This window comes from Macrotis lagotis, chromosome 2 (assembly GCF_037893015.1).
Source record: "Macrotis lagotis isolate mMagLag1 chromosome 2, bilby.v1.9.chrom.fasta, whole genome shotgun sequence".
NCBI classification, from domain to species: Eukaryota; Metazoa; Chordata; class Mammalia; order Peramelemorphia; family Peramelidae; genus Macrotis; species Macrotis lagotis.
In genome coordinates, this window is record NC_133659.1 from 163823430 (window position 1) to 163842770 (window position 19341).

General features: G+C 49.1%; 1 protein-coding gene across 5 annotated transcripts in view; it reads left to right on the forward strand.

Moving 5' to 3' along the window:
• The window catches only part of ARHGEF2 (Rho/Rac guanine nucleotide exchange factor 2), a 41822-nt gene that overhangs the window by 13850 nt on the left and 8631 nt on the right, over positions 1-19341 (forward strand). For 4 of the 5 annotated variants that reach the window (XM_074223258.1, XM_074223261.1, XM_074223260.1 and 1 more), the window contains 7 exons: positions 55-166; positions 15237-15381; positions 17474-17541; positions 17827-17890; positions 18239-18368; positions 18498-18607; positions 18731-18877. In XM_074223258.1, coding sequence (XP_074079359.1) covers positions 55-166; positions 15237-15381; positions 17474-17541; positions 17827-17890; positions 18239-18368; positions 18498-18607; positions 18731-18877 — 776 coding nt within the window. Of the gene's footprint in view, positions 1-54; positions 167-5135; positions 5304-15236; positions 15382-17473; positions 17542-17826; positions 17891-18238; positions 18369-18497; positions 18608-18730; positions 18878-19341 lie in introns of those variants that run through there. The other variant, XM_074223262.1, reaches the window with a different exon arrangement.

Sequence of the window (19341 nt, forward strand, 5' to 3'; positions counted from 1 at the left end):
GGCTTTGTTCCTTCCATCTTCTCTGTCTCCATCTTTATCTCTTTATTTCTTCAGGCCCTGGGGAGGCAGCTGCAGCCAGCTGGACGTAAAGCCCTCAGGAAAACGGGCAGGCCGCTCGCTCCAACGGACCCTCAGCCTCCTTTGGGGCATGACCGGCAAGGCTAAGGTAGGAACAACCAGAGGCTCAGGTCTTCCTATTTCTTCTTCCCCTCTCCCTTCAATTCCTACCCCTGTAAACTGAGACTTTGGAGCTTGGTTCCGTTTTGGGAGCTCCCTCTCCTAACAACTCACTTCTCTTCTGTTCCCACCCAGTCTCCTGGCCCCCGGCTCTTCCTCCCCCCATAGCTGCCAGCTGTAGCAGCTGGATTTAGGGGAAGGCAAAGCTTCCCAAGTTTCAGGTTGGCTGGGCTCTTCTCCCTTCCCCCTTTCCCGTCTGGCTGAAAGATGGAAAGAATTTAAGCCTTGCTTCAGGTGGCACCAGGGGAAGAAGTGAGACTAGACCAGGGGCATCATTGTATGCATGTGTACCTGAACATATACTTGTGGCTGTTTACAATCCTGTATCCCAGACTGATGGAGATTCAGACATAGACTTTCTAATTGTGTATTATTGCTGGGGTTGAGGGTATAGCTCGAAGGGGGAAGGGGAAGAAGCCTGATTGTTGCCATTTGTACTAGATACCTCCCAACCACATCTCTTATCCCATATAAGAGCCTTCTTTGCAGCTCTCCAGGGCACCCCCTTGTTCCCAGACTAAGTTGGAAAGAAAAGCAAAGATAGAAAAACTGTTAGGTTAGCATCTTCTTACCAGAGAGCTGTGGGTAAGTTGAGGCTGAAAGAAGGATGAAAAACACAAGGATATGGAGAGGAAAAGAAACAAGTGGGGAATATGAAAATCTTTAAGAGAAAAGAAGCCTTTTCTTCCCCTCTCAGGAAATGCAAACCTCTGGAGACTGAACCAGGAATCCCAAGGTCCTTAGGTCTTTGTCTTCTCTTCCGGGGGTCACTCAGGGACAGTCACATAAGTTCTGGATAATGGAGTTACTCTCTTTCTACTAGGTGGGGTTTGGCTGGGGAAGTTGGCTCTATTCAGCCTGGATCTGAAAAGGTAATCCCCATAAAGCAGTGGGTGTTAAGGGACTCTGATATCCTAAAATTTTTAGAAAAGCTTTTAGAATAAGTCAGAGAATTTTCACCACCCAGTATTTCCTCCCCCACCATTCCCTGTTTCTAGTTCTCAGTTGCCCTCTAGGGTATTCTGTTTCTGGCTTACTCCTTATGTCTCTTTATCTTTTTCCTGTCTAAGCTCTTTCTCTTCCTCTGTTTCTCCCTTGCTGTACATATCTTTTGTCTATATCTACTTTGCCTCCCTTTTCACACATTATCTCTGCTTTTCTCCCTTCCTGTCCTGGAGCATTTCAGAGTTGCATTGGTAGCAATAATTATACTTTTCTCTTCCTTAATTATACAAGGGCTAGAATAAAGCCCAGGAAGCCAGGAAGCCTCTGATGTCCCTCCTTTCAGCTCGGGCCCTGTTCCCCCAGATTGTTCATCTTGCTGCACAACCATGTTGAACCTCCCCACTTACATGTCCTGGATAAGAGAGTGTTAGAGGTGTTACCTTTGATGTCAGTCTTTCTTTTCCCAAGAATCTCTAATCTTGTAAGCTTCTCCCCTGAGGAAAACTGAGGCATTGTTTCCTCAGAAGTAGGTCTCATTTGTACCTCACATTCTTTGCTTCCCCCCCATGCCTTAGCTCCTCTCTGCCTAAGAGTCAATATCATAGGGAGGGAACCATCCACAGTGCCCAACTGCTTATGTGGCTGAAGACCAGGTATTGTCAAGTGTCCAGATCCCCTTCCCTCTATTCCTCAACAGGAAACAGAGTGTATCTTATGTAGGATGGGATAAAGAAAGTGGTTATTTTGAGTGATAGGACAATGGATCCAAAGCCCTTTATTTTATAGATAAAGATATCGGGGCTCATAAAGTAGAATTGGTGACACAAGTCCTCAGGGTTAGGGGCAGGGTATGGCCCAAAGTCCTCTGACTGGCATTTTAACCGTATTTCATGGGTCATTCATTGGACAGGGTCTGAGTAAGTATGAAAACAGCCTTGGTGGGGGGGGCTGAGGGAGACAGAGCAGGAACAAATCCACATCTAGGGTCTGTCTCTGTGACCAGAGTCCGGGCTTTTAATGAGTAAGGTTAAATCCTTTGGATTTTTTTCAGATTGCCTCACCTTCCCTTTCTCTGTTTCCAAAAGGGGGGGCTCTGTGAGAAGTTCCAGGAAGTGAGAGACAGAAAGGAATAGGGTTTTTATTATCACCATATCTAATATCTAGTCTGACTTTAGAGGCTAAGAGCAAGGAGCAGATTGCTAGTTTCTAAAATTATTTAGGATTAGGGGTCAGATTTCTGTTCAGGTACATTTGGGAAAGTCTGTACATCTGTTCTTCTGTTATATTGTGGCAGCCTTGGGGCCTGCACAACTTTGTGGAGGAGACTCAGGCTATAGCCTGCCCCTCCTCTGGGCCCCTCAGAGAGTAGAGCAGGAAAGGGGAGAGAGGGGCTGCTTGACTCTGGCCTCCTGTAGGCTGTTTTTAGATTTAGCTCTTTGGTCAGGCTTGCCTGCCCTCTGGGGAAGCTGGAGTCCCTAGCCTGGTCCTGTTGGTGTAAGGAGTTATTGTGCTGTTTTTTGCTGCTCCTTCCTCTAGATACTGGGAAGGAAAGGGACAAGACAAGTGTTTATTAGGCATGTCCTTGGTACCAGGCTACATGTGGGGTCACAAAGAAAGGTCAAGGACAATCCCTGTTCTCCAGGAGCTCACAGTCTTAATGGGGTAGCCAACCACCTGGGTACAGACAAGCTCTAAAGATACAACAGAGATGTTCCACAGAGGGAGGCGCTAATATTAAAGGAGATTAGGAAAGGTCTTTTGTAGAGGGCTTGTCCCATGGCAGGTGGAGGTGATGCCCTGACATACAAGGGAACTAGATTTCGTTGAGGGCAGACAGCCAGTGAAAAGGCCTGGCATGGAAACCTTCTTAGCAGGGTGACTCTGCTGGATTCCAGTTCTTCATCTCTAAAATGGGGATATTTGAGGATCAAATGAGTCAGTAAAGCCCTTCACACAGTGACATCCAGAATTACCACTTCTCTCCCTTAAATAACAAGGAGGGGCAGCAGGAAAGACCTTTGGGTCAGGAGGCACTTGAGACAAGCCTTAAAAGGAGGCAGCCCCTCCAAATCTCAGTGTGGGAAGGGTTTTCAACACTGCATAGAACAGTCTGTATTGCATCCTAGAGACAAGACAGGTTAGGGAGTCACTGGCTTTTTGGGCAGGAAATTGGCACAATGTGGATGAGACTGGTGCTGGCAGCTGTGCAGGGGATGGAAGGGAGGGCAGGACCAGAGTGCCCCTCAGTGGGGGGGTGGAGGCACCCAAAGAAGTGGTGGCTGGGTGAATGAAGAGGAGGGGAGGGCAGTCACTGAGGCAAAGCAACTAGGACTGGACAGGAGTTGAGAGGATAGAGTTGACTTGTTGTGTCCTTGGCAGAAATAGGGAAGTTAGGGGTAGAATTAAGTGATTTCAGTTTGTACTAGGTTGAGTTTGAGACACCTATAGGCCACAGAGGTGATGTGTGGTTGGAGAGCTCAGAAGAGATGAGATGGATATGTACTGAATCTAGAAGAGCACTGCAGCCAAACACAGCCATGGGGGGGGGGGGGCACATGGATAAATGATCCTGCTAAGGTGCTTAGAGGGAACCATCATAGTGAGAAGTGGAACAAGAAGGAGCAGAAAGAAACCCTTAGAGAAGAGAGTATGCAGGTGGAAGGAGTGAAGGTTTGTTGGAGGCCATGAAGCATAAGGGCTGAGAAAAGGCCCTTGGATTTGGAAATAGAGATAATTGGTGACCCTGGGAAAGTGGTTGTTAGGGGAGGAGAAAATACTCTGTGTATGTGTGTGTGTGTGTGTGTGTGTGTGTGTGTGTGTGTTGGGGGGGCACGCCAAACCCAGCCAATAAAATGGAAGTTTCCAAAATAGTGGCAGGGGCTCAATCTGGCACCTAGGAGAATTCGGAGTTGGATGGGGAGGGGGTGCAGGAAAAGGGAGCAGCTAGCTGCAGGTCCAGCTTGTCCCCCTTTAACATGCTGCCACGCCCTGGTGGACCAGAACCAGGCCAGCCCCGGGCACAGATGGTTTACAATTGCCTTCTCTTGGCTTCTGCAGAAAAGTGGGACCTGCTGAGAGGCAGTCACAGGCCGCAAGGTGAGGGATTGAGGTGAGATTCAAAGAGGAATTTTCCTAAAAGCAAAAAAAAATAAATAAATTCCTCCGGAAGACTCTCTCAGAAGAGAGGGCTGTCTAGCCACAAAGAGCGAGTGTCAATGTTTCCCGGGGCCGGTCCCGCCGGGATACAAAGGGAGGCAGGGACGCCTCCCCCGGGCTGCCGGCGGCGCGCCAGGCCCGGCTCCCGGCTCTAGCGGACTTCACCAAACTCCGGCGGGCGGGCGCGCGGCCGGGGCCGGGGGCCGGGGGCCGGGGGCCGGGGGCCGGGGGCCGGGGCCGGGGGCCGGGGGCCGGGGCCGGGGGCCGGGGGCCGGGGGCCGGGGCCGGGGCCGGGGGCCGGGGGCCGGGGGCCGGGGCCGGGGGCCGGGGCCGACTTCCCCAGCGGAGCGGATGTTACCTTCCCCGGGGGTCGGGGGCCGTGCCCCCCCGCGGCCGGTGCCCGGCGCCCCTCCCCGCCCCTCCCCCGCCGGGAGCCCGGGGTGCCCGGGGTGCCCGGGGTACCCGCGCCGCCGCCGCTCCTTCTAGGAAGCCTCCAGTTAAAGGGAGCGGGCCGGGGGAGGCTTCGGGGATCCGCGGGTTGGGGGCGTCCGCAGGAGGAGACCAGGAGCGCGCCCCGGCCCCTGCGAAGGGGGGTCCGGCCCAGGGGCGCCCCCTCCCCTCGCCCGCCTCCCCTCCGCTCCTCCCCCCTCCCCCTCCCCTCCCCCAGCCCCGGCGGGGGTGGAGACTAGGTTTGAGGAACTGATGCTGGGTGCCGAGCTGGGGGAGTCAGACTTCCTGTCCCCGAGACGGACGCGTGCTGGGCGGACCCCTCCCCCTGCCCCCCCCCCCCCGGCCCGACCCGCGGACAATAGCTGGACGCCAGGGTCCGCGGCCGCGTCCCGGCTCCCCCCGGCGGCCCCCCCGGGCGGCCCCCGCCCTCGCCAGCCCCCTCCCCCCGGATTATGTCTCGCATCGAGTCCCTCACGCGGGCGCGGATCGACAGGAGCCGAGAGCCGGCGAGCAAGGTGGGCCGGCCCGCGGCGCCCCCTCCCCTCGGGGTTCGGGGCGCAGCCGCTAACGGCGGCCCGGGCCGGACGGGGGGTGTGGACGGAGCGGGGCTCGGGGCTCGGGAAAGTTGAGGAGCGGGGGGGGGCTGCCTCGGCCGTCGCCCCCACCTTTGTCCCGGGCTTTCCCCGCGTGTCTCCTCCCGAGCGGGCGGCCCCGGCGCGGCCGCGGATGGACTTTCCAGCCGTGATTCACCCCCGGCGCCCCCACGCACAGCCTGGGCCGGGGCCGGGGAGCGCCGGGGCCGGGGAGCGCCGGGGCCCGGCCCCGTCCTGCGCGTCCCCACCCCCGGCGTGGCCGAGCAAGGGAGTTAATGCCTTTTGTGTGGGGATGCCTCCATCTACGCAGCCGGCTGTGACCCCTCGGGGAGCCGCGTCCTGCGCCCCACCTCAGCGCGCTCCCCGCCCCCCCGGACCCCAGGCCGGGGGGAGCCCCCCTCCGCCGCCCAGCCCGGGCACCCGTCTCCCCCAGAACCCCCCTTTCTGGCTGCAGATGTCACCCCCACTTGTTGGGGAGCGGGCCCCCCATTCCTTGGCCTCTTAGGAAGGATGGGGCTGACGCGCCAGTGAGTAAGAGCCGGGCCGGGAAGAGTTTGTGCAAGAGCCGTGCCCGGCCCGGGCCGCACACTGGCCTCATTGTGGCCCGGCCCGGCCCGGCCTCCGAGTTGGTTTAATCTCTGACTTCTCCGTCGCCCCCGCGCCCCGAGGCCGGCCGGCCCAGGTGCTTGGCCTGGGCGCTGCGCCCTCTGGGACCCCCAAGGGGGAGCCCTCCCTCCAGATTGCCTCCCCGGACGCGGGGGGCTCCGAAGGCCCCCCCCAGGCGGCTGGAGAAGTGAGGGGGGAGCCCGGCCCCGGGCTGGAGCGGAGGAGGCGCTCCCCCTTCAGGAACGGGAGGCTTCGCTCGGCCTCCTCCGGGGGAGCCCGGTTGGGGCAGCCCGGGGGAACTAGCCTGGGGCTAAGAGGGAGCGGGGCTCTCCCGGACCAGTCCCACACCGCTGCGGCCAGGCTTAAGCTCCAAAAATCTGTTTATTTTTTTGGCCGTTAGAGTTGAGACCCTGGAGTGAGGCCAAGGGGGGCGGAGAGGTTTTTTTGAAACCACGGAAATTGGGTTCCACCCTAAAAAGGAAGGGGGGTGGGGAAGACCAGAAGGTGGGAGGGAAATGTGAAGGGGTTCTGAGTAGGCAGAATTCCCTGGTCGGTCGTCTCTCGCGGGGAGAAGGGGAGAGGTGGTGTGAGATTTGGAAACTTGGAAGTAGGACGCCCGAGTACCCTCCCTCCGTGGGTGATGTTTGGGACCCAAGAGGCCGGTCCATCTGGGTTGTCTACATTTACACCATCTCCTGACCCCATCTCCAGCCCCCATTTCAAGACTCTAACCGGGAGCCCAGCATTTACAAGTCTGCTTCTCACCTTTGAACACAGAGTCTTGTAGGCTAAAATCCACCAGGGACGGAGAAAAAGTGGAGCCTTTAGAGGAGGTAGCAAAGGGAGGGCCACCGCTAGGAAACTGATTACAGAAAAGGGGGTAGCCTTTGATCAACATACTTTTAAATCTAACTTTTCCTCCAGTGTAACTGCCTTCTCTTTCATTTAATTCATGATAGGAAGTAGGGGAGATGGAAAGGTGAATCTCCTTAATCCTTAGTTTGGGGCAGATGATGGATTGGACCCAGACCTTTTAGTTTCATCTAGGCTTCTACCCATCTTTTGTGGTTGCTCATGAGGGGAGAACTCTGGTTTTTATCTTCCTCTTTTGCCATTCTACTCTGACTCTTCAACTGCCCTTTTTCTTTTCCGTTACACTTTAACTCTTTATTTCCCTACTTTCAGGACCTCAACAACTTTTTTGCCTCCAACATCCCCGTGTTCTACGGATCTCCCCAATTTCCATAGTCTTTCTCTCCCCACCCCTCCCCCACCCAGCCCCCCAAACCCTGAGCCTGATTTCTTCCCAGAACAAAGGTCCCTTTTCTGACTAGGAAAGGTCAGGGGCCAGGAGACAGGATGCTGCAAAGGATGGCGTCGGGATCTGGGGCTCTTCTTAGAATTTCTAGGACCCAGGCTTCTGGGTGTGAGGCAGAATTGAGGGTGTGAGGAAAGAGGAGAGAGAAGGTTTCTTTGTTCTGAGTGGTGGAGAGAGGTGGCTGGCTTTGTGTATAAGGACTTGAGCACAGCAAAGGGGGAGGGCTGGGAAAGCTGGGGAGGGGACTAAGAGGCCGGAAGTCCTGGAAGGAAGGCTGAGGAAATTGGGGTTCCCTAGGGGAGGCTGACACTGGGAGCTTGGAAAACACTGTGGACAAGCTCTGGTCTCATGGAGTCGGGAAAGGAAGAAAAACAGACTAGAGAATCAACTGGGGAAAGAGGAATTAAGGTGTGTTAGGGAGGAATCTTTAGAGGCAGAGGGAATTTAAAATGAAAGCTCAGGGCCCAGCTTCCATGGTGTTTTAAGAAACATACCTAGGTTTAACCTGAAAGGAAAGAAATCTGGCTAGAACCTCTAAACTCTGTGTGTGTGTGTGTGTGTGTGTGTGTGTCTGTGTGTGTGTGTCTGTAAGTGTATTTCATTTTCTGTCATATTTTTTGATTCCGTGGGTTCAGTTTGTAGAGGAAACAACCAGATTAAAGGCTCTCCTCTTTCAGGAGTAGGTGAAGGTAGAAACTCTGGAGTATTTAAGTGTGGAAGATAGGTTGTGAATATACACATAGCCTCAATTTCAGCCCTTAGACCTCAGTAAATGAAAGTAAAGTAAGTGGAATTGCCTGGACTCTGCAGGTTCAGGGTCATAGGAGATACAGATAGAAACAATCCATTTCTTCTATTAGTTTGGATGAGCAGTTTGGGGGAGTTTGGGGCTTGTTGGGTTTTGTTGAAGCAGATTGGGGGGACCAGAGCTTGGGCAGCAGACAGCAGCTGCCCCCTCCCCCCCATCAGCTCAGTGGGCCTGCCCTGTGCCAGGAGGGCAGAGAACACTGGCACAGCCATTGTTCATCTATACAAATGCCCGTCTGTTTGATTGGCTCTCCCTTAGTCCTCTGCTCAGTCTTCTCTCCTGGCCTGACAGGTGCAGCTGGGCTGAGGAATGACCGGGGGTCAGAATGTCTGGGTCTTCAGGCAAAGTTTCCATGACTTTTCTACCTAGCTTTTTGTCAGTCTTCCATCTCTATTCTCTGTAGGACCCCTGTTCTTCATCCCCTACTACCTCACTTTGCTCTTGTGCTTCAGAGTCCCCTCTCCTCCTTTGTCTCTCTGCTCCAGTGATCTCTACTTCATTCATTTATCTGCCAAACATCTATGAAGTGCTTGTGTTGAGCCCAGCATTTTCTCTGGGATTTTTCTGTTACTCTGAATGAATTTCATGTCTTTTCTTTTCTTCCCTCCTCCAAATGATCTCCTTTGGCAGGAGATTAGATTTCTAGGATATTATAAGAGAGCAAGGCAGTTCTGGGGCCATTTTATGCCCTCCTAGCAGATGACCCCAGTCTTATGGCCATAGGGCCAAACCACAAGTAACTCCAGATCCTAGTAGAGACCCCAGCAGGAGCCAGGATGCCTGAGTCCTCTCTTTCAGACCAGGATCTCTCCTGAAAACACAGAAGACCATTGTCTGAAGTGAGGGTCAGCAAGAGAGATGGAAATTAGACTTTCTGGTCAAATCTCCCAGTGATTGGGGTAGGAGGTGTGCCCAAATGGAAGAATGAGAGGCTGAGATAGAGCCTTTTCTATCTACCTCTCAACTGCAAACATCTCAGGCAAGTCTCCACAGGGCCCCCTTCCACCCCCACAGTTTACTGGTAGAGAGCAGGAAGTCAAGGTTGAATCTTTGGCATTGCTTTTCCCTTCCTCTGTGTCATCCTTTTCCTCACCTCCACTTTTAAGAGCTAACATGAAGGAAGAATGGCAGGAAATAAGAGAAAACCTCTTGACTATAACCCACAATTCCCTCTCCCTTTCATTCAACCAAGGTAAAGATCTCTAGAAGGAGCCTTTGGGTGGGAGTGCAGTAAGTAGCACAAAAAGACCAGGAGCAAGGAAGGAGATGAAGCCCAAGGAAGGGAGGCAAAGGAGAAATATTATCCTGGTCTCTGATATCCTGAAGGAAAATTCTCTGCATCAGGGGTTCTTAAGCTGTAGCCAGAAATTTTTTTTAATAATTTCACTTCATTTCATTTATTTTGTCATCCATTACATTTTATTTTGTGAATTTATAAACATTCTGAGATAGGTCTATAGGCCTCATTAGTCTGCCAGAAGCAAGTCCATGACACAAAAAAAGATTAATGGACCCCTTACTTTTCTATTCTGGTCCATCCAAGGCTCAAACTCCAGCTCTTCCACTTACAGACAAGCCACTCACCTTTTCAGCTGTAAAATGAAAGGGTAGAAGGAGTTCCTGGGTTCCAAGTTCTCAGCCCAATAAATAGCTACCCTGGGAGAAGAGGGGAACCAAATGGACAAATAGGAGTTCCTGAACTCTAGCAATCTTGTGGTTGTCTCCCTAGACACCCCAAGTTCAAAAATTCTGGAATCTAATCTTCAAAAGAAAGGCAAGTTCTTGGCTAGCATCAACTTGTTAGAGGAGAGTATTGAGAGCATGGTGTTTGAAACTTAGAGGAACAGCCAGCTTAAGAAATAACATGGATCAACAGAAGATCTGGGATTCTCCCTTTGCTAATTGGCTATCAGTTCTAAATGGAAAGGAGTTTGACTCTAGCAAACTCTAGTTTGACTCAGCTCCCTTTTAGGTGGAGTTCATGATCTTAGGAGGTAAGAGGGAGCTTTCCTTCCAGGCAACCTAAACTGGTTTCCTTTCAGGGAAAGGCCTGGTACATAGGTGTATTGGTAAACACCTAGGAACTGTACAGATTCTAAAAGGTGGATTTCACTGGAGAGAAGAATTATATTGCTTTATGGACTAATATAGGTCCTTTGTATCATGCTTAATGTATTTTCTGGGGGTGAGATAAAGGCTGCCCCATGCAAGGAAGAATAAAAAATACAATGAAAGAGTAGGACCTAGATGGCTTATAAATCTCTTTCAGCTTGAAATTTATGGTCCTATGGTCTCGAAGGGACTGGCATTATAGCAACAGAAATGAAGGCAACAAGAAGGGCACCTTGGGGAGTGAAACCAGAAATGAGGGGGGAGAGACCTTGATGTATTTTTAACTCCACAGGGAACAAACTAGTCAGAACTGAAAGTTGCATTAAGAAAGTTGGAGATTAGCATAAAAGGTTCTAATGTTTGAAGCTGGGAGATCCTCTATTAAGAATAGCATTGCCTTTCCTAGAAGTTTTGGAGGAGAGGGAAGTAGGTTGGAGGAGGAGTGATAAGACCAGAAGGACTGTGTAAAAAAAATAATAAAAGTGTCCAGCTTACTCTGTAGTAACTCCTCTGGCAGAATGGTTCATCCCTTCCAATCCAGAACGCTAAAGGAGACACAAACTATCTCCTACAATAGCACTAGGCAGTGCCAGGGGCCAACTCTTCTTGGCAGCAGCCAAGCTGCTATGTGCTGTTGCTGCTGCCCACTATTTACCAGACCAGAAAGGGGGTCACTTCAGGAAAGGGTAAGTTCCTTGAGCTTGAGGTAGGCCGGGTCTCAGACACCACTGTGCCATTGGGCTTAGCCCAAGGTTTCCAGTAGGCTCAAGGGCATAGATATCTAAGGAAGGAAGGAAGGGAATCTGTCCCATGTTCCTCTTTTCTAGCTCTGCCTTTAAGCCTTTTGCTTCCTTGATTTTGTCCAAAACCTTCCCAATTACACAGATTTTTTTTGCCTCCAAAATTTGGAATGTAGAAGACGAGTTATTTGGGCAAATGAAATTACTGGAGATCTGAAGATGGAGTTGGGGGGGGGTTAAAAATTATGATTTGAGGCAGAAGTAGGAGAAAAAGGAAGGGGGTGCCAGGGTATAAAGCACCATACTATTTGGATAGCAGAGCTATATAGCCAATCCTGAACTAGGTAAAGCAAAGGTAAGGATGAGTTTTTAGAGGGGAGTCCTTAAAGATTTTGAAAGGTTTTGGGGGATCCATAGCCATTGGAGAAGAGACTGTCAGATCAAGCTGGAGAGAGGTTAAACTACAGAGGAAGGATTTTCAGGTGGGAGGTTTCAGAATAGGGAATGAAGGGTAGATTTGCCACTATCATGCAAAGGAAGAGACACAATAGATTTTGGTATGGGGGGGTGAGTAGAGTTTAAAAAAAATAGATGGGAACTGGGGAGGAGGAAAGGAATAAAGAAAAAAAGGAGTTAGGAAGAATAGGAGAGGATGAAAAAGTGGAACCTGAAGAGTCAGGTTTAGAAAACAAGCAAGAAGTGGGGAGATAGCAGGGACTGCTGACTTGGCTCATTTTTGGCCAAATTTAGGAGACCCTTCAGGGCAAGAAAGGGCAGCTTTGGTTCTGGGGTACCCCAGGAATGCTAAGTGGAACCCCACATCCAGGTCTTTGCTCTTGTACAATCCCGTCTTTGGACTCAACCTTCCATTACTTCCTCTTTTTGATCCCAAGCACCATGACAACCCTCTCCCCACTTAACCCTCACAGGGCTAGGTTGATACAGATTGGGAACTGGAATTATGCAATCCCTCTACATGAGTTTTCTACAACCTGGGTTTGAGTCTTCTAAAATTCTCAGTCATTATTTAGACCTGGTGGTATTCATTCATCTAAGGTTTGCAGAGCTGTTGGGCATAGTGTTCTACACTAGATTCTAGGAAAGAAAAAAAAAAGATCAAAATGGGTTTTTTTCCCTTTATATGCCATTTTTAGGATAAAGTCTATTTACTGTCAAAGGGTATGTATTATCAATTTTGTGACTCATTATATAGGACTGTATTGTTGTCGAAAATGTTTATACCAATTTACAGTTCTTACCAGCAATATAAAAAGATGCCTCTTCCTTTCCAACATGGAATATTAAAATTTTGTTTTTTTTCCTGGAGTATGTGTACTATTTTGGATGTTTTAATTCCATAATATAAGAAGGATTTAGTATAAGACGTAGCCTTGTCTTCATGGAGCTTAGTTTGGTAAGAGGATAAGATAGGATGACTAAATGACTACTAATAATACATAATGAAGTATATTAGGAAAATATAAAAGTAATGTGAGGTCTGAGGAAGCATTGTATTAGTAGAAAGTATGTTGAATCTGAAGTCAGAAAAAATGAATTTGAATCCCAGTTTTATATATACTATCTCCCATGACCTTGAACAAATAGTGATCTGTTTTGTATGTTTGTTTTTGCCAGGCAGTGAGGTTAAGTGACTTGCTCAAGGTTTACAAAAGTAGTAACTATCAAGTGTCCGAGATCAGATTTGAACTCAGGTCTTCATGATTCCTGAGTCAATGTTCTATCCACTGCCCTACCTAGTTGCCCCCCCCAACAAGTAACTTAACCTTTCTAGGCCTCAGTTTCCTCATTTAGAAAATAAAGGGACTGGTTGAGGTTCAAGGTCAAAATCACATAGAAGAATTAAGTTTAATAGGGGATTTTAGGGAAGACAATAGGAAGAAGAGAGCATTTGAGTTGTTTTAAAGGGTGGCTATGAACTCATTGGGTGAAAGAGGCTAGAACATTTTAAATTTGGGAAATAATTTGGGTGGAAGTACAGAGTTTGAGGAAAGTTGAAGTTTAGGAGAGAAACAATTTAAGTTTGGCCAAAGCATAGAGTGCTTAAGGGGAATCTTGACTTCAAGTAGGGTGAGGCCTCTGTTTGAATTTTGCCTCCAGCTGTTACTTGCTCTGGGACTGTGAAGGAGTGACTTAACCTCTCTGAATCTCAATGCCCTCATCTGAAAAATCAGAATAAGAAGGGGGAATATCCCCAAACCTAGACTCTTGTTTCCTAGAGGTAGTTGTGAAGAGTAAAGTAAATAACATTCCCTGGAGGGCTTTCTATACTTTTGGGGACTGGAAAGATAGAGCTGTGGACTTTAAATGAGTTTGAATTTGACTGGATAGGTTGGGAAGTCTCTGAAGGTCTTTGAGTGGAGAAGTGAAGTGGCCATAATGGCAAGTAAAGAAAACTCTGAACTCTAGCCTTCTGATTTTAAAGTGTCTGTTTTTAAGGTTGACAGGGAGAATAGTTAACAGATATAAAACTTTAAGGTTTAAGTATCACAAAAACTATATGGTGTAGAGATATTATAATGCCTATTTTATACACAAATAAGACTTGATGTTAGATCATTTGGTCAGAGGTCACATAGCTAGTGTACAACTAAAAATTTAGGGTTAAAATAAAATGACAGAAAATATAGATTAGTTATGAAGTTTCTTCTCTAGGATTTACTGAGCTGTAAAAATGATTAACTTTAACACTGGTAAATGTCAGAGGTAAAGGTTGAATCCAGGTTTTTCCTGGTATCAAGTCCAGTTAGTATTTTTTCTTCCATATCACGATGCCCCTTAAGGATTGGCATTTTTCTATGCCCCTTTACCCTTTTCCTTCAAGTCTAAGAGAGGTGCAGTGATCAGATTCAGGAATCCACTTAGAAGGGTCCTGTCAAATATGGATCCATAGGTATGAAAGTGTTCTCAGGCTTAGATTTCTGGGGATTGATAGAGGGAGTTCAGAGCAAAGGGCCTTAGAACCAGGAAGTTGTCGGAATTAATCAGGGGTTTGGAAAATGGACAAAACAGTATATCATAGTGGAACCAGTACTAATGGAATAAGGAACTCAGTCAGCTCTGTGACTCTGGGCAAGTTCCTTTACTTATAAAATGTCCTCTTCTATAAAAATGGAGATAATACCTACGAGAGCTCTCTCACAAGGTTAGAGTGATAAAATTGCAAACTTTTCATCTCTGCAGAAATGTAAGAAATAAGGCTAAATTGAGAGTATCTAATATTTGAGATCTGATAAATTTCTCAGGTTGGTATGTATGTACATAGGGAGAGTTGTATTTTGTTCTATATCCCTGAAGTCAGAACTAATGCTGTTGTGGAAAAGGAATTTCTGGGCTTAAAAAAACTTGAGAATTGAAGAAAGGAGTTTCTCTCTCTGAAGAGTAAAGTGAAAGGGAAAGGGTTAATTTGGCAAAAGGGATGAAAGCTAGACTCCAGGACAGACTTTATGACAGAAGCAAGGAAGACTTCGAAATTTCCTTTACTGGATCTAGAAAGAGTGCCCCAAATTGGTTCAGTTTGGGAAAAGGCTCATCTTGCCTAGAGATAAGGGAATAGATAGGATGACCCCACCCCCACACCCAGGGAAAAATCCAGGTCTTTAGATAAAGGGAAATATCTAGCTCTACTGGGCTGAGGTCAAAGCTTAGAGAGACTCAATCTTCTGGTATTGGGGGTGGAACTCCCACCCCCACCCAGTCTGATCAGGGGAATCTCCTTGCATCCCCTGCTGTGGCTGCCACAGTGACGGCGGCTTTGACACTGGTTGTCATGGTTATAAGAGGAGCTAACTCCCAGAGTTGGTGAGCTGGCATCCTCTGCCTTGCCTGCACTTCCCTCCTCTCTGCGCATCTTCTCCCGGCAGAGGGAACACAGAAGCTCAAGGGGACAAGGAAAGCCCAGGCCTTGGGGGGGAGGGTGGACTGTGGGTGAGGATTCTGAAGACCAGAGCAGAAAAGATGAGTGGCAACCGGAGGCAGCCAAGCCGTCGGGGCCAGGTGGGTAGAGGAACCTAGTTGACTCCTTTGGGATCAAGTCACCGATGATTGGAAGATAAATGGAGGGCCCTTCTGAGCAGCTAGCTATTTCCTTAGCATTTTTGGGTAGAAATCAATCTTCCAGATTGCTATCTTTCTGTCAGTCTTCAATCAGGACCTTTTGATCAGCAATAACCATGAGCCTATCTCTCTAGACCCTCTGGAATTCTACTCCAGGTCTTCTCTAGCTTGATTCCATCTTTTCATCTTCCTTGCAGAACCGGGAAAAAGAGAAGATGAAAGAAGCCAAGGATGCCCGCTATACCAATGGGCACCTTTTCACCACCATCTCTGTATCGGGCATGACGATGTGCTATGCTTGTAACAAAAGCATCACGGCCAAGGAAGCCCTTATCTGCCCAAGTAAGTTACCAGGACCCTGCGGTTTGCTACCAGCTTGCCCTTATCTGACCCTTATGTCTTTGTCTCTCCTTTCCTCCTTTGAACCTTAAAGATTCCCTGCTTCTATAAACTCTTAACTCCTGGGATCAGATGCTTAGATCTTGTTGATTCTCTCTCTTATTCTGAGGAGTGGGATAGTAGCCGTGGGAATGTGTCAGAGGGAGATGGGGAAAGGAAAGAAAACATTTGGTGGGGTGTCTCTTCTGCAGCTGTTGTTCTGGCATCTCTGCACCCCTCCAGTGACTTTTTTCTTCCTCCTTGGGGTTCTCAATCCGGTAACATCTGTCCCAGGAACAGCTGGAAGGGTGGGAGTAATAGGATGAAGGAACAGAAGGAATGTGGGGCAGTAGTGGGGGGTGGAACTATAAAACTGCCAACTTTGCAGCTGGCCTTGTCAATCCCTTTGGAGGGGACTAGGAATCAGGACTCTAGAATCCATTTGCCTCTTCCTGTTCATTTAAGCTAGGAATAGAACTTGAGATCTCTGTCTTGAGAAAAGGATGGGATTATGGGTTCCAATTTCTAGTCCAGCTCCATTGTGATGGTGGGAGGTCACACAGGTTTATGATGAGAGAGCTTCTGGCCTCTTCCTAAACCTTAAAAGATCCAAATCTAATAGACCAGGATGAGATCAAGGGGTTTCCTCCCTCCCTGAGATCCTTAGAAAGGTCTTAGAGAAGAGTCATTTAGCCTTGCTTCCCCAGGGTCCCCTCCAAAAAACATGGAGAACTGAAAAAATGGGTTTTGATTAAGGACTGGATTGGAAATGCACTGAAAAGGATTTTTTAATCTTGCAATAAGGGGGAGCTTCAATCCTAATTCTTAGATACTCATGGAGCTTGGGGAAGGCACACTATAAGAACTTAGGAGCCCTCCCCAACCTTTTTCCTAGATCAGGTGAGGGGTGGCAGAGGGCTGTGGAGGTGAGAAGGGATCCCCAATCTAGGTCCCTCCAGAGATCCTGAGAAAATTCCCAATCCGGAAGCTCGTTACCACGGGAACAGAGGGAGGCGGGTGGCTCTATTTTGGGAGCAGGTGGAATGCGGAGGTTCCATCCAGAGACACCAAGGGGTGGGGGTTGGAAGAAGGCTCTCTGGAGGGGATAAAACTCCCCCACCACCTATTTTCCTCTGGCCCCACCCTGTTTGCCTTGTATTTGTGGAAGTGAACAGGGTTCTGGGTATTGTCTGAAGGAGTTAGCAGAGTTTCCGGTGTTGATGCAGCGGGTTGGGGTGGGGAAGGGGAAGCTGGAGGAGGCGGGGTAAAGGATGGAGAAGGAAAGGGCTGGTCAGTCTCTTTCTTGGGTTTGATGTTTTTGACCAGTCTTGCTTCAGTGTCCTTGCCCTCCTGCCTGCCTGCTGTTCCCCACTTCAGAAATAGCTTGTGGTGAGTAAGAGGCAGATGTAGGGCAGCTATGGTAGGTTTGCCCCTTCTGGAACACTGGCCTCTCAGGGCCTGAGCCCCAGTCCTTAGCAGTAGGAGCAAACTGATATACGAAAAGAGAACTGGGCTGAAGGTGAAGTGGGACCAAGTCTGGGGCCTCCGCCTACCCTAGAAGTCCTTGAGGGTCACATTCTTCCCCGGAAGCCTGACCTCAGAGCTTCTTAGATCTCAAGATCTCAAAAAAGTATTTGTGGTCACATCCCTGCCCCCATACCCACGGTGGTGCCAGTTTACTGCCTTTCAGCAACCACCCCTCTGAGTTCTCTCTCTTCCAGCTGGCTTGGTGCTCTTTGCCCAACCCTGTGCTAACTCTGATGCCCAGCAGTAGGCCACCCCCTTCCTTTATCCCCCCAGGTATCTTTGAGCTAAATTCCCAGAACTTGTTCTCTTCTTCATTTATTCCCTCTTGACTAGAAGGAGCCAAGTCGGGCAGAAGGGCAGATGAGGGCATTCCTTATCCTTGACTTTATGAAATGATGGAACAGAAGGCTGAGACCCTGAAGAGCTGGGGGTGAGGGACGCTGGTGGGATTGTCCTTCTATGTGTGGGGGTACATATAATGCACATGCATCTGTCCCTTTCTTTCCCCTTCATTATCCTGTCCTTCCAGCTTGCAACGTGACCATCCATAACCGCTGTAAAGACGCTCTTGCCAACTGCACCAAGGTCAAGCAGAAGGTGAGAAGGCAGAGAGCAAACTAGGCTTTTGAGCTGGGCTGGTGTAGGCATTAAATCTTACAGACTCCCTGGGGCATTTCAGACAGGGTGGGGAAAGGCTAACCTCAGTCCCCGGTGCCCCTCTCTACTTGTTAGGAATTTAGTAGCACCACTGGGTGGTACTCTCTACTCCAGGCTTCCCCAGGAGAGGTGGGCCCTTTCCTTGAGCATCAGTCCAGGGGCCAGTTAACTAGCTCTGGGCCTGTTGGATAATGGATGTTCTCTGTTTGCCCTGCTGCCCTAAAGCAACAGAAGGCTGCCCTGCTCAAGAACAGCACTGCTTTGCAGTCCGTCTCCCTGCGGAGTAAGAGTAAGTACAACCCACATCCCACTCCCCATATGGCTATCTAGATACTAGGCTCTGCTGCCACCTTCAGGCCATTCCCTTCCCTCTCCATAGTGGCAGCACTCTTGGATTTTTCCTAGATTGCTTGAGGGATAGGATATTAAAGTTCAAATAAGTATTAAAGACTTGGGGAGGATGAGTTAATCTGGTAATCCCTACCTTTTTTCAGATATATGTGTGGTGGGCTAGGAATCCCTAATTCTGGATAAAGATAGAGAAGGAACTTTACCTCAGACAAATAAGGGACTCCTGGGTCTCCTCTCCTTTTCTCATTACCCAAGCTGGGTTTTTCCCACCTCCTTATTCCCACAGCCACTATCCGAGAGCGCCCTAGCTCTGCTATCTACCCGTCCGACAGCTTTCGCCAGTCGCTACTTGGCTCTCGACGAGGCCGGTCCTCCCTTTCCCTGTCTAAGAGTGTCTCCACTACCAACATTGCTGGGTGAGCTGGTGGGATTTTTTGCTCGGGAAATGGAGTATTTGTTTAGACAAGTGGGAAGGCTGATGCTAGAAGCATTCCTGGCTTCTTCTTTAGTTGTATACACACATATACCTACTTTTTCCCCCTCAGGCATTTCAATGATGAGTCCCCATTGGGCCTTCGAAGGATCCTGTCTCAGTCTACAGACTCCCTTAATATGCGAAACCGAACTCTCTCTGTGGAATCTCTCATAGATGAAGGTAAGGAGTGGAAACAGGCTGGGAAAGAGGCCTGCCTAGGACAGCTTGGGGCCCGAGGAGACTCTAATCTAGTCTCCAAGAAGAGAAAACACTGCTCTGAGGCTCCATCACACCTTTCCCCAGGTGCAGAAGTGATTTACAATGAGCTGATGAGTGACTTTGAGACAGATGAGAAAGACTTTGCAGCAGATTCCTGGAGTCTGGCAGTAGACAGTAGCTTCCTACAGCAGCACAAAAAAGAGGTGATGAAGCGTCAAGATGTCATCTATGGTAAGCACAGACCCTAGGGCTCAGTGGAATCTAAGACCCCCTGGTGCTGGAAAATATTCCATTCTTTCCCCTTCCTTTCTTATAACCTATTGAATCCTTTTATCCTGATACCAAATGCCTCTTTTTATTCTGACTCATCAACCTCTGAATTGCTTCCCCAATGCCCAGCTGGTTTCTTGGGAGTCTTATACCCTGACTCTTTGGATCACTCCTTGAAACCCAATTAGCCTTTCTTTAATTCAACTCTGACAACATCAGCTCTTCATGGAATTTTGCTTTGGGACCTAGGACTGTGCTCTGTATTGTGAAGGATTCAGCCCCTTCTTGAAGGACTTTATGTTGTAGAGAGATAAGCTATCTATGTGACTGTAGGCAAGGCCCATTCTTCTTGTGTGGGGGGGTGAGGATTGGAGTCTCTTCTGCCTCAAGATCTTTGAGTCTGAGTCAACTAACTAAAAATATAA